At 33.1% G+C, this 15,081-nt stretch overlaps 2 protein-coding genes and 1 pseudogene across 2 annotated transcripts in view; 1 reads left to right on the top strand and 2 right to left on the bottom strand.

Moving 5' to 3' along the window:
• The window catches only part of LOC104768922 (RNA cytidine acetyltransferase 1-like), a 7,669-nt gene extending 2,412 nt beyond the window's left edge, over window positions 1–5,257 (bottom strand). The window contains 23 exon segments of the mRNA XM_010493024.2: window positions 11–80; window positions 178–292; window positions 385–564; window positions 652–745; window positions 817–854; window positions 940–1,116; window positions 1,269–1,321; window positions 1,400–1,499; window positions 1,583–1,670; window positions 1,767–1,890; window positions 2,396–2,493; window positions 2,612–2,748; window positions 2,840–2,866; window positions 2,868–2,939; window positions 3,149–3,242; window positions 3,330–3,463; window positions 3,548–3,658; window positions 3,772–3,945; window positions 4,022–4,144; window positions 4,238–4,409; window positions 4,668–4,759; window positions 4,850–4,985; window positions 5,163–5,257. Coding sequence (XP_010491326.1) covers window positions 11–80; window positions 178–292; window positions 385–564; window positions 652–745; window positions 817–854; window positions 940–1,116; window positions 1,269–1,321; window positions 1,400–1,499; window positions 1,583–1,670; window positions 1,767–1,890; window positions 2,396–2,493; window positions 2,612–2,748; window positions 2,840–2,866; window positions 2,868–2,939; window positions 3,149–3,242; window positions 3,330–3,463; window positions 3,548–3,658; window positions 3,772–3,945; window positions 4,022–4,144; window positions 4,238–4,409; window positions 4,668–4,759; window positions 4,850–4,954 — 2,378 coding nt within the window. The 5' untranslated portion in view covers window positions 4,955–4,985; window positions 5,163–5,257.
• Window positions 8,543–9,596, bottom strand: LOC104768899 (annotated as a pseudogene).
• Window positions 14,550–15,081, top strand: part of LOC104768894 (two-component response regulator ARR4-like) — a 1,573-nt gene continuing 1,041 nt past the window's right edge. The window contains exons 1-2 of the mRNA XM_010492979.1: window positions 14,550–14,827; window positions 14,924–15,000. Coding sequence (XP_010491281.1) covers window positions 14,647–14,827; window positions 14,924–15,000 — 258 coding nt within the window. The 5' untranslated portion in view covers window positions 14,550–14,646. The remainder of the gene's footprint in view (window positions 14,828–14,923; window positions 15,001–15,081) is intronic.

The following is a 15,081-nucleotide window of genomic DNA, read 5'->3' as shown; positions in this document are numbered from 1 at the left end:
TAGCGCTAACCTCATTGCAAGTTTATAATCCATCTTCTTGAATTTATCGCTCAACAGCTTAGAAAACCTTATCCTGAAATCTGAACAGAGTAGAAGAATTGGCCAAAACATTAAATTAAAACAAACCATACTTAGGAGATACAGAAACAATTGATTTCAGTTAACGAATCAATGAACCTTTATAGAAGGGAGCAAAGAAGCCCAGTTCATCCGACTCATCAACTTCGAATTCGTCGTTGCTTAATGTTAATGGTTTCAGAAGCATACATGTGTGCTCCCCAGTCACAGCACTCTGATAAAACCATATATAGAAATTGTGTTATGAACTACTAGACAATGCAAGAATAAGCAATTCAGGAGAAGGGAGAAAGAGATATTCTCAACTGGTATTTGACTGATGTAGAATGGAGCAAATTTATGTTTTCCCCAGAAACGGAAAAGGTCCAAAGTAAGCCCAAAAGAGACACCGAGGTAGTGGAGTCTCTCAGGTCGTCGATCACGAAGAGGAACCAGCAAAGGTGGAAGATTGACACGAGGCTTTATCTGTTCCTCAAGCAATGAAACCTATGGGAAAACAAAAAAAAACTAAGTAAGAACTGGAATGCATTATACAAAACCCCACAAGGATAGATTTAAAACAAAATCAAAAACCTTTTCAGCAGCCTCGGTAACTCTAACTGGTGAAGGCTCCACATCCAGTTCATCATCACCTTCTGATATTGAAGCTAGCTGACCCTCAAAGTATCTGCACGTATCAATCAATTAAATATCTGCATGTATTAATCAATTACGTTGTACTTGTAATCATGCATTTACCTGGTCAAGAGTTCAACCGCAGCAGACCCATATCCCATCTACATAGAATGTAATCAAGAATTTGTTAGTTCTCTCAGGGAAGCCTATAAGATAAATAAAAGTGACCATAATAAGAAAAATTACTTTCATAGCATTGGGGTGGACTGCTATGCGTACTATACGGGCACCAGAAAGCTTTGGAAAAACAACGTCCCGGAACTGTTCACAGAACTTCCATGGTATTTGATCTCCATGTGGTGAATGACCTTCTCTTAAACTTTTTTCGGCGGATTTCCGAGATATCTGTCCTTCGAGACAGACCTGCAAAAATATCAATTTCAATGATTTACATCCAGAATCAATCACATAAGAACGCCAAGATGCATCTGCTTTTATTAAATGTTAGTCCAACTAACTGATTTTCTCCAAACAAACAATTCTAAAAACCAGAACAGAAAGTAAGAAATCTATACCTGGACAACACACAGAATATCAGGGAGCTGGTTTTTGGTCTCATCAACTGGACCTGTACCAAATAGAAATTAAGGCAATACTCTAATCTGATGATTATCTCTAACAATGAAAAGGAGGAACAATTGCATACCGAGCAAGACAAACAAATGATGAGCAGGAGCATCCGCCAGAAGTTGAAGATCATTAGGAGAATTCTTGTAATGAGAAGAGACACAAAGTGCCATCATTCGCTGCAGAATGCCGCTTAATGCCTTAACAACAAAATATTGGTAGCTAAATGTACTTGGCTAGTAAAATAAACTATTATAATTACCTGTAAAAACAGCTCGCTGTCTTTGTGATAAGAAAATAAGGTGTCTCGGTTGACATAATAAAGATCACACTGACTTGGCAGAGGATGGCTACATAAACAAGAAAAGAAAACAGTCATTAGATCACTCGTTGGCAAGAATGTGTAGCAACATGTTATCTATTTTGAGTGAAAGAAATCTCAATACCAAGCAGGATTTGGAAGACAATTAGCAACATCAAGGCATAGTAATCCATTAAGCCAGGATTCAATTGGATCTCCAGAAGCGTATCTAATAGATTCACTGAGTTCTATTTTCTTGAAAAGGCAACCTGAATCCAAAGAAACTTCAGACAGTCAGGGAATTCCCTGAGATAACGATTCACATCAACTAGAGGACGAAGGGAAAAAAGGCTATCTAATACTACATACTAAAATATGAAAGTAGTAATCAAAAATGAATATGAACACCCATCAGACACAGTAATCTAAAATCTAAAATCATAATGCATGACTACTCAGCATGAAGTTTCAGTCGAGTCAACCTTCGGAGACCCTTAAGGCCTGACTTAACAACAAAACTTACGTTCTTGGAAAAAATATTCACACAAATTCCTCAATCCTAGGCATTGGACAATAGTTTACTCAAAAACCATAAACATAGTACGAAAATACTAGTAACACTTTTTTCTTCATAAGCCACTACACATAGGTATTGGAGCAATAATTTTAAAAAGATGAACTTCTATGTCCTTAAATACAATATTGGGATCTTTACAAAAAAATCTCAAGATTGCCACTTGCCAAAAGTAAAAACTAGATGTAGCAGTTACATACCAGAAAGAGAGCCTTCAACACCAGTAACAGGGGCTCGGCTTTGCTCTTCTAACTGTTGGAGGAGTTTGAGGGATAAAGATCTACCAGTACCCTCATAGCTTTGTTAAAGAAAGGCAAAACAAACAAAAATCAGTAGCCTGACTGACCCAAATTAACCACACCATGCATATTAACTTTCAATATTTTGGTAATGTAATTTACTCCTGTTTCACATACCCACTGACAGTAGATGATAAGAAAACTAGGTAAGGGCCAAGTAGAGACTTCACAACTGGCAAAGGAATAGCTGCCGCTTCATCAATAACCAACAGCTCCACTTGTGAGAGCTTCTCGTGTTCATGTGGTTGGATATACTGCATGAAAAAAAAAAACAGAAAATGAAGCAACTTAGTGATCGACACAAATTACGGCTAGTAAAGAAACAAAAACAAGGATTGAACAAACCTGGATAGTTTGCCTGTGCTGCTTGAAAGATATTTATCCGTACGATTGCTTTATTAAAGTCAGGATTCACACTTCTCACAACATCATATTCAAGATGTTCCTACAAAATATATAGTTGAGGTAGTGTTCAGGAAACTATATAGATATCTCGAATTAACATGCAAAACACTCTTTCTTCTTCCTCAATATAGTGCATATTTCAAATCTATGACTACACCAGCTTTCAGGCAACGAAATGGAAGAAGCCCAACATGAAAAATTTCTAGAATAATGCCTCATACATATCCAGAAGAAAGAAGTTCACATTACCTTGTATTCAAGTGCATCGAAACCTTTGCAAACAAACTCGAATAACGTGTTCAAGTTATCTGGGCTTGGTGCTGTGACGTAAATATTAGAGTACCTAACAGCAAATAAGATAAAGTGCCAATAAGCTAGCAAATATTATTGGAACATACATGAATAAAAGAGTACAATAACTCAAGCCTACCCAGCAGCGACAGCCCCAGCAACAGCTAGACCAAGTGCAGCAGATTTTCCACGCCCACGACTAGCAATCAGAGCAACAATGCTGCGGAGGGTCTTATCCAGTATTGCATCAAAAAACGTGACAAAAGCTTTACCCTACAAACGACAAAGCACATATATAATCCTGATCCAAAGTGATGTTATCTTAATCCAATGTACACAGGTGACTAAACCACATACCTGATCCAATGTACAACACTTATTAATCAAAGGACCAACAGGAAAATCATCGTTTAGTGCATCTTTCAAACTCTTCAGGTCTCGTTCTGCCTCAGAAAGCCCTTCCGAATCCTTTTATTACAAACACATGAAAGTAAAAAAGTAAAGATGCTAACTGGTGTGATGAAATACAAAAAAAATTAACAACCCAAGGAACAAAAATGTGAATCTGTTATAAAGTTTACCTCCTTTGTTGGAACTCGAGTTATAGATCTGATATGAGACGAAAGTGGCAATATATTCAGCTCATCATCCATGACAACGCATGCTTTGCAAGACGCTAGTGATAATAGAAATCGCTCATTGAAACGTCTGGACGCTTCAGAGTGTGACTCAGTTCGAAATCTATCATGCACATCCTGATATGAATAGAACCAATCATGTAACTACAAATAAGTAGTTAAGTAACATAACTACGAAAGTCAGTGTCAATACCATAACCATTGTGCAGAGACTGGTAAGTGAAGCAAGCGATTGTAATAGTAATACAACAAGCCCACCCCCTTCAACCGTCTCTATTGTTCGTGCTAGTAGATTTGGAGTTAGAGCTTCAAAATCCTGAATGTATCAAGAAACAAAATTAAACGTGAAAGAAAATAAAAATATGAGTAACCTAAAGCAAACATATATCTTCTGCTATAATGAGAGTACCTGTAAGATGCACATGCCAAAAGTATTCCCAAGAATTCTATCAGAGTCTTTGTACAAACAATGCGTGACATCCCCCACATCAAGAAAAAGAGAGAAAGCGTCAAGTTTTTCAGGATCCAATTGTCCTCTCTCCTTCATCTTCTTCAACTGCTTCGAACGTTTCTTATTGTGACTGCACACAAAACCAATTTCCATTCTTAAATCTTAGGACCACGTTATAGACAAATATTCCACATAATGCGTAAATTAGTTCACAAGGTAAGGTTCCATCATTCTCGACATGGAAAGACCAAAAGAAACTCGCACTAAAGAATGTGTTGACCCGTTAACTAGGCTTCAATTAAGCCACTAATAACAAAGTTTCAGGTAAAAGCTTCAACTTTGGGAAATATCTTTATTTATTCAAACTCAAGGTTGATAAAAATCGAACCTGCTAATGTCGAGTCTGTTCTTGTAGCACCATAAAACACTTGTGTTGGACTTGGCCACCGATTTTGACAAAATGTGATGAAGATTAACTATCTATTACATAACGAATTAGAAACGCATTAGACTTTGATCCCCGAGAAGGAAAATGCAAAGTATAAATCCTCGATAAAAAGCAATATTTACCTGGTCACGAGCCTTGTCACCAACGATGACAAACATGGAACGGTGTCTGAGTTTAACACCGTTTTCAATCAGAGTCCTAATACGTTCGTCTACCTTCTTCCTCATCTTCGCACTAGTTTCTTCTTTGTTTCCTAACCTTAAAGCCCAAATCAAAATTCAATCAAACACAGCTTATTGTAAAACCAAAGTCATAGGCTTTGCTATCTAATTGAGAAAGAAACAAAACTCAATTTGAATAAAGTTTGAAGCTTTCGATTCCAATACTTACGCCAACTGATTCCAATTCCTCGTAAAACTAAAACAAAGAACGAACCTGAAGGATGATGGTGAGAGAAGCGAGCAAAGAGGTGGTAAAGAGCAGCTAGCTAGCTTTGATATGTGTTGTCTCTCTGTGGTAACCAAAGCAGGGAAGCGCGCCCTAAGTCAACCGTCAGTCAAAACCTTAAAACCCTAGAAATCAATTCCCGATAACCGACCGGTTTGTTTCTTTTTAACATTGTTTCCGGTTTGTGGTTATCGATCGGGTTTCTACATTTCGAGGTTTAAACCGAATTGGGAAGCCAAAAATCAATACCATGATCAACGGTTAAAAGTTATTCTTTTATAACTTCTTTTTTATATTGTAAGATAGTAAAAATTATGAAAAGTTTAGGACTCTTTTACTACAATTTTTATTTTATTTTTTGTCATTAGACTATTTATTTACTACAATTAAAGTATTTAAAAAAAAACAAATTGATGCCTGCACAGTGCACACGACGTGAAACGAATATTTACTATTTAGCAAATAATGATGAACGCAAATAGCCAACTATGCATTAGATTAAGCTTAATTTATATTTTACTTGTCACTTAGTACACGTCTTCTAATCACGTAGTTTCTGGAAGAAATTATAAGATCTGTCTGATGGGTGCTCTACCAAATTATTGTTATAGATCAACTGATTCATTTATAAAATCAATTTTATTTTCATAAACTTACATCTAACGCTAATGTTTTAAATTAGATCAAGAATCATTCAACTAATATAGTAACCAATAATTTTTGTCCTTTGTTTTACGTAGAAAATGATATTGTCCTTTTTATAAGATAACAAGTACACACACAACAGAAGGAGTCTTTCAAAAGATTACACCTGATATAATAATTCAAATATAACAATTTAATTTAAGTATTGCGTTATGTATAGTTTTCTTCTTGACTGTCAAACATAACGCTTCATAGTGACCAATCAATAGCTTTTGCTAAATACTAGTAATAAACCTTGCTTTTAAGAAAGCAATAATGCCAATAATAACAATAATAAAAGTTATAATGGAGGCATATATGACATTTTACTAAATTATAATCCATTTAATTGAAATAATTATATAGGATGGGTGGTACAGATGGCGAAGTTTTGTTCAACTAAATGTTTAATCAATTTAGATCAACAAGCTAACCTTACCTGGCTTGGATCTATCCTTGTCTCCCACAACATTAGATAACATTATCTCTTCTTTAAACAAAATATCATTTCAAAACTGATAATTAGTGTTTTCGTTCTTTTAATCAGTAGCTATCCTCCATTATGATTATACATATGCCATGATAACATGTTGCATGTATGCTTAATAAACATACGAAAACTCTTATATTAGGTAGCAACTTTATTTTTAATTTAGGGAAAGTTACGGTTTTCGAAGCTATATCTAGACAACTGCTAATTATGTCCTCAATTCTATAACGCTCCACAAAACCGATCATTTCTGTAATACTCGTGGATCATCCTAGTCCACACATGCCACTATCTCAATTGCAACCACAAACAGACCACACCATGCACGATCAACATCTTTGAAGTTTATCATCACAGGCAAAGGATTGAAGTTTATCATCATAGGCAAAGGATTCGAGCAAACCTATCGCATCTCTTTTATCAAAATGGAGAGGACGTCATGAGTAATTAAGGTATACGAAAACAAATAAGAAATTACATGATTTTACGTTAGGAAAGATCATGTACATACAAATGTTTTTGCTAGAATTCAGAAAATAAAAGAAAAAGGAATCAGAAATCTACAAATTTACAACTGTTATTACGCAAATTCCAACTTGGTCGAACGCTCGTATTTTATGTACTCATATGCAAGGAGCGCGACGTTTCAAAGTTAAACAAAAACATATATTACCAAAAATAGGAAACATACGAAATGGACAATAAAGGAAAACTTTTTTCTTAAATAAAAGTAATAATGAAATGGGATAAGCATCTAAATACACACACATAAGCAAAATGGAGTTCCGTTGGTGTCGGAAGTGACATGTGTCTTCACAATTAAAAGGAACCTCCGACATTGGATGTTGGATCTTAAGCTTATCATTCTAATCACGCTATTGATTAAAATATACAACCTGCCGACTCCATTTAAAATATTTAATATGTATTTTTATAAGTGGTACAATTATGAATTGCTGCACAGGTTTATTTAGAAACTTAATGGGAAATTTCGAATCAATATTCCTAAACCAAATCTATTTGAAAGAATAAAATCTAAGTCAAGCAATGTCACCACTAAATTCACTTATTCGGTTCGTTTTAGGAGTATTTTTCAGACTTCACATATCTCTCTCTCTCTTATTGTCTCAAAAGAAATGAAGTCAAATAATCAAAACTATTCGTCTCTTTCTTTTGTTTATACATACATTTGTAGCCAACAAAATTGTAGTCTCGATTAATCGGTTTAGAGTAAAAAGGTTACAGATATGAAAAATCCAAATTATATACATACACATCTAATTTGAAATTATATACAAATCCAAATTATATAAGAGTGTATGAAATATTCGGTAACTTTTTTTTTATGCCAGAAGATGAATTATTTATATTAACCTAAAGGTATGTTTGAAAATAATAAGCACAAAAATGCCTCATTAGCGTCCCAAAGTAAAATCCATATTACAATGCAAGTAACTACTAATTACGGTAGAGTCTGGATCTGTGTAGTTTTTTATATTTGTCAAACGATTTGTGTAGTTCAAGACTGTATTTTATACCTATGTGGTGGTATAATTAGTTTACGTCAAATGCAAACGAAAATTGGAAAGGAAGTGTGACATTTGTGTTTATAACATTTTTCAGCGTTTTTATTAATTTTTTTCTGAACTAAAGATCATATTTTAACTTGTGAGATTAAATTTTTAATTCCTTATTTTTTAAAAATTTGACTATAAATCAAATTGAAGCGTGTACGAGTACATGCACGTATAAACACATGTATGCACTACTTGTAATGGGAATATACGTACGACTGGAAGTATATCTATATGTACATATGGTAATAAAAAACAATTAAAATGTACAATTGAAGTAAAAAAAAATGTACAATTAGAGAAGAACGTACGCATGGGCCATAAATAGACTAAGCAACAAGAAAGTGATAATGTTTCAACATGTTTCCTCCATCAATTAAGCAATGCACCATTTATTAACACAGCACACAATAACGAATGATAAAACTATAGAAACCTTGTAGAGTTGAGATTTTGTTAAACTATACGAAGCTAAGGAACAAGAAAATGATTTTGTTTGATCACTATGGCGTAGTGTTATTATTCCATAATATATCAATAGTTGATCCACTCTATACTAATTTGTTTTTGTTTTCGGATGACGATGGTAGGATCGAGAATTTGCTGGATAAGTATTCTAATTGAGTTTTTTTTGTCTTTTCTTTTCTTTTTGAATATTTCTACAACATCACTTGGATTATGAATTTTTAAAGAACATACATTAACCTAGCTAATAAATAAAACTCAAATTGCATCACGAACACTATCTTTCGTGTTTTTTTTTTCCCTTCTTTTTCCCAATAAAATACACCACTAGTATATAACTTAATTATATATATATATATATATATATATATCTTTGTTATGCCGTATCTCCGGTGAGACCTATAGATGAAGATCCAGCGACTTAATGCTTCTCTTTGAACCAGAACGAGAAGTCAGATCTCTCTGGAACTGAATCATGTTCGGTCGTACACCGTACATCTTACCCATCTCACCGCTTTGTTCATTAAGATCTTGACATGTGTTCTTACTACCGAAGCTAATCTGCGATGACATCGGCGACCAGTCCTCGTTATACACGCCCATCTGATTATTATTATTCACATGCATGGAGGAGAACGCACAATACGATGGCGTTTGGTATGGTCCCTGAAACGCCGTCGTTATCGGTTGTTGGTGGCTGGTGAGATAATATCCGATGCTGGCTCGTCGAGCTTGGAGCTGAAGCCTCTTCTTCTTCAACCTCTCCTTCTTGTGAGCGTTTTGGTGACCTCCCAAAGCTTGAGAATTTGCGAACTCTTTGCCACAGTATTGGCATTCGAGTCTTTTCATCACTGTCAACGACGTCGTCGTCGTGTTTGCGGACGAGCTCACGCTTTCCGCCGTCGTGATTCCGGCGAACGGTTGCCGCTGATGAGTTCGAATCCGAATAGCTTTATCGTCTTGTCGGAGGACGAGCCCGAAGAACTTTCGCCTGTTCGAGACATTGTCGGAGATATAGACATATATCTGTGTATATCTATGTATATGTGTTTGTCGATGGGGTTTAATTAGCTTAAGGAGATGTGTAAATGATCTTCTTTATATAGCAAATAGAGGAGGCGAAGGACGTTTAGTTTAATAATTTGTATTTAATGATGCATTGCATCTGTAGTATAATATTTTGTATGTCTTAAGGAGTTTTATATTGTTGGAAGGGCTTTTTATATTAGTCATGAACAGCATCGAGTTATAATATTTTAGGGTTTATAATAAAATTCTTTGTTTGAATCTAAGGTGTGACGAGAAATGATCTTGGAAAATAAACCTTGATAGGTACAATAAGTATTACACTAACACGGAAGAGGTTTATACATATGTGGATACCACGCGCATACATATATATATATATATATAGGAACGTTATATAATAAAGACTGGGATAGAAAATTCTTTATACTAATTAAAAATATATATAAAGACTTAACTTGTCAACTTGTTTTTATCTTTGTCTTATGCATTATGCATACATTTGCTTAATTGTGATAACCTTTACTTATAAATATTGTGAGAAAATACTTTCTGTTTAGTGCGTGAATAAAATAGTTAGATTAAGTTGAGATACGATACATTTAAAAAGTATATATGAAAAGGCATGCAGCGATCACACCACTTGTGACAAATAATACAAAAGTTATATTCTAAGCTACAAGAGAAGATTAAGATGTTAATATCTTATTATTGATATATACTATCAAAAGTCAAAGAAAGATAGGAAATAAAATAAAGCTAACCAATTTAGCCCCAAAAACCTATTATAATCAACATGGAAGCTGAAGAATAATACTCTGATCCCTAAAATAATATTAAAAATTCACTCTATTTGAACGACGCATGTCCATCATAATTTTTAAGCGAATAAACGAAATGTTCACTCAAGAGCAATGCAACAAAATATAAAACGAATCGTCGTCGGTTCGGTATTCTCTAAAAAGAAAAAAGGAAACAAAAAATAGTCTATAAATTTACTGGATATTCTTATAGTGATGTATTCTCTTGTGATACTACTATTCATTAATGTTTTACAGTTTTCCCATCAATTAAAGTTGCTCGCAAAGAGATCTGATGATGGAGCATGAATTGAAGCTTTTTTGTAATTTATCTCAATGTCTTCCACCTAAACCAAATCTTATTTGTCTAATTACGTACTGTGAGAAAAAGAAAGAAAAAGCCTATCTTGACCATGTTTAATGAATGCATATTAATAATTAAATTAAAATAGAGAGAATGGTTAGTTGCCAAATGAAGGAATACAAGAAGTGGGCAATGATGCAAGCATCTATACTATTTAACAAGTAAAAACTATATTCATAAGTCTAATCTTCAAAACAAGATCTTGGGCAAATCTTCATAAAGCATGAGAAGACAATATTTTATACAGAAAGAAATTTGGTATTAAAAAAAGGTATAGATTATTCTATTTTCAGGTGAATCAAGTCATGAGATAATCTTATTTTAATAAAAATAAGTATAATGAATATTGAAATGGCATTTGGTTTGGACAGTTGTTCCATCAAGACCCCACTGCTTTGTAACTTAAAAGATAGATCAAGACAATTAATTAAAATAATATTAATTAATCCCTTATTAGGTGTTATAATTGTATTCCTTCATACAACCTAAGATCTCTGATTGGTGGACTTTCTTGGCACCAAATTGGTGTCTCATGCAATCAAACGCTCTTTCCTCTCTCTCAGGTCCTTTGTTTTTTAAGTATATTGTAGCAATCGAGGGAAAGAATAATTCCAAATAAGTATGCTGTCAACAATAATCTTATATTTATCCAATAGCATGTGGAATAATTTAGCTCATTATGGTTATTTTTCGAAAGTTTCTGTGTGGTGGCTACTGGGTGTGGGTGGGTTGGTTTCTATATTATTTTATATAGTAAACCTATATATTAATATCTATATATAAATAAATTACTTATTGAATTATGTCCACCTCACCTTCTCTTGTTATATTATATATTGGTATCCATCAAACAACTTAACATTACAATTCAAAACCCATTTCTGAAAAATAAGTTAGTCTAGGGTACCCGTTAAACCTGATCTATTCGACCATGTTTAAGGTTTAACTCTTGTCTTGACCACTTTTTTTTGTTGTTAAAAGGTTGGATGTAGTTGTATTCCATTGGGTAGTAAGTCTCTTTATAATTAAGGAAACTTATAAGGGTTGTACGAGTATCACAACTAATTAATACATCGAAACATCTAAAGATGTACTAACCAATTTTATATAACAGAAATTAAAACATTTCCTATCTCGATAATAATGTAATTGTCCGACCCTAATGAAATATGGATCAGACACAGACACCTCTGGGCCTTCGCTAAAAGCTTCAGTTTCACACATGAATATCAAAAAGCTTCACTAGCTACTTCGATTGCCAACCCAACCTTTTCAGGTTATATATTTAGATTCATTATCATATTTTAATCTTTATATATTAACTGAACAATGTTCGCCTCCATGGGCTAATACAAATCATACAACAACTAACTAGTGAGAAATAAAGATAGAGAAGCCTAAATTGTGTTGTTAAAGGCCCATAAACTTCAAGGAAATTCTTACATTATAATACTGTTTGGAAAGTGTTTTATTACCTCTGTCTAAACTGTCTTGTACTCTTCTAGTTGTCTCGAAGTTTTGTTATTATATGCTTTGTACCTGCTAGAGCCGAAAATTTTCTTAGAATATGACAAACGTTTTTTTTTTCCTCCACCAAAGATGAAAATGTCTTCATCTAATATTGATGTTTAAAATTTTGATTAAAAAAAAAATAACATAATTTGGAAGCAAAAGAAAGAAAGAAAAAAAAAAGCTCAGCTAGATATTGAGCTAGGATTAGGAATATAGAGACTATATGAAAGATAAAGAGGTCTGAATATATCAATAGGAGACATAACCGAAACCAACGTAGAAGCCAAGGAAGGAGAAAGACTAATGGTTCTTTTCTTTGTTAAAGTGTCATTCATAAGAGATCCAACAATGCATTGTGGCTTTTTGTATTTAGATAGGAGCTTGTGATTGTGAAACAAAAGTTAGGATCTCACATTGAAAATCATAAAGCAATATATATGTTGGGTAGCTTTCTGTCATCAAAATCAAGTTTTCGATTTATTTTATTTGGTAGTTGACATTAACCAAACTTTTAGTGATCGAAAATTTGCGAACTAATCTACTACTCATACCATTTGATATCCAGTTGTAATTTCATGATTTCTTTGTAATTCTTTTAAAAATGAAGTATTTTCCAAATTTGTAATTAAAAATATTAGTATAGATGTATTAAAAAGGAACATAAGCCAATACATCCATTGGTAATCGTGTGTATCCGGGGAAATTTTGGAGATGTTGAAATATAAGAGATTTATTTTTACATGATTTTGAATAGTATAATTAGGTCAACAAATCAGCAACTTTACTGCTAGAAATATATTCTTGTGAAGGAGGGTTTTAATTAAGAAGACCGAGAAAATACTTACAATAATAATGATTAGAGTAAAAAGATGCTCCAAACCTCAATCGAGTACTAAAATAAAATTTATTAAAAGGAAAATGTCAATGTCTTTTTTTTTTTTTTAATTGATGTTCAACGTTCATAGAAAAAAAAGAAAGATATACATTGATTTTATGTGCGACACGTCGATCACAACTATTATGGATTTATTTGTTCAACTCTCGATTTCTAGTTGACATCATGAAGATTTGATCCATCATTCGTTGGCCCATATCGTTTGAAAAATCAATTCACAAATCAAATCTTAAATGTCGCATAAATTGTTTTATAAAAATGGGCATATCCATTTCTATGTTTTTTTTGAACACGCGTCATTGAGCATTTTTCTTTCTTCTTTTGTTAGATGTTGCAGTGAAATTTTTTAGTTTTTATTTGAAACAATGTATATTTTTTAACAAAGGAGTTTGACAAAAAAAACGAAATCAACAAAAGAAGAAAAATCTCTTTTAACTAAACATTATAAATCTCGTGAAACAATGCATTGACCAATTTAACAAACTTAATAAACACTTTTTATTGATATACAACTATTTAAGTAAAAAAAATAAAATAGATTGGGTGGGGAAAGACAAAGCAAAAGCAATCTCGAAGATTTGATACGCTGTGCTGTGGTGTCTAAAAGAGTGAAACAGCAAATTATGTTTGGAAGAAAAAAAAAAGGAAAAAAAAGAAAAGGACCACCACTTAATTATTATAAATTGTTCTTAACAAAATATTAGTGGACCCTCTCTTTTAGATTTCATGGGTCCCGCGGATCTTAATTTTAATGTGGACGTCAATGCAAAATTCTTTATTATTATTATTTTGTATTTTAATTTTTTTACGAATTTGAAAACGATATAAATAAATTACAGCTTTGGAATTAAATTGTTTGGATAACATAGATTTGTAGTATAAGTCAGATGTATATTGATTTTCTCGTCAACTTTAATATAGTTATTTGAATTAGTAGTACATTTGTATAATACAAAATGATAAAAGTAGAAGAAACTGACCAATCAACACATAGAACAGTAAAAAAGACCAAACCCAATCCCAAACGGAGCAGCCCGCATCTACTATGAATTGAAATGGTGATTCCATTTTTCAAGTTTTTTTCACTCACACTCATTTGACCAAATATATATAATATCTCTCCACCATCTTCTTCTATTTGTATACATATACTTTCTTTGTAAATAATTTCGATTCCTTTGTACGGATATATCTGGATGATATTCGCAAAATAGGCCCCCACCGGATTTTCAGAAATCTCATTTAAAAAAAAATAAATACTATTTTTGTTTTTCAAAGATTAAAAACAAAAGTTCATTTTTTTTTCAACCCTAAAAGCACTGCACAAAAGAAAACTAATTAATAAAACATACATCTTTTCACATAAAATAGGAAACCAAAGATTTTGTTGGATTTTCCTCGCTGTAAACTTTAAAAAAATAAAATTGAAAAAAAAAAGACAAATGAAAGTTGAAAAAAAAAAGACAAATGAAAAAAACAGATTGATTTTTTATTTTTTTTGTTTGAAAGGAAAAAGAATAAAGACAACACAGAAATATAAAAAACTATCTAAAGGAAGACACAAGAGGAAAGAAAAGAAACAGATGTGAGCTCTTCTTCTTCTCTCTCTCTCTCTCTCTCTTTAATTATCATCAGTTACTACGTAGTATAAACTCGTCGTCTATGGGCAGAGACGGTGGCGTTTCTTGTTTAATGAGAGCAGAGATGAATATGATGAGCGTTGGAGGAATGGAATCTGCACCAGCACCGTCGGATTTAGACGAAGTTCATGTCTTAGCCGTTGATGACAGTCTCGTCGATCGTATTGTCATCGAGAGATTGCTTCGTATCAACTCTTGCAAAGGTTCCTCTTTCTTCTTCTTTTTCTCTTTATAATTCTCCTCGCCGGAAAAAACAAAATAATTAAAACTCGGGTGGTTTGGTTTATTAATTATGACAGTAACGGCGGTAGATAGTGGATGGCGTGCTTTGGAATTTCTAGGGTTAGATAATGACAAAGCTTCTGCTCAACTCGATGTAAGTTTTCTAACTCAGAGAGATTTTGAGGAGGAATACGAATTCGTGATTTAATTTGATTTTTTTTTTTTTTTTTTTTTT

The sequence above is a fragment of the Camelina sativa genome, chromosome 3 (genome assembly GCF_000633955.1).
Source record: "Camelina sativa cultivar DH55 chromosome 3, Cs, whole genome shotgun sequence".
Taxonomy (NCBI): domain Eukaryota; kingdom Viridiplantae; phylum Streptophyta; class Magnoliopsida; order Brassicales; family Brassicaceae; genus Camelina; species Camelina sativa.
This window is presented reverse-complemented; position numbering and strand designations above follow the sequence as displayed.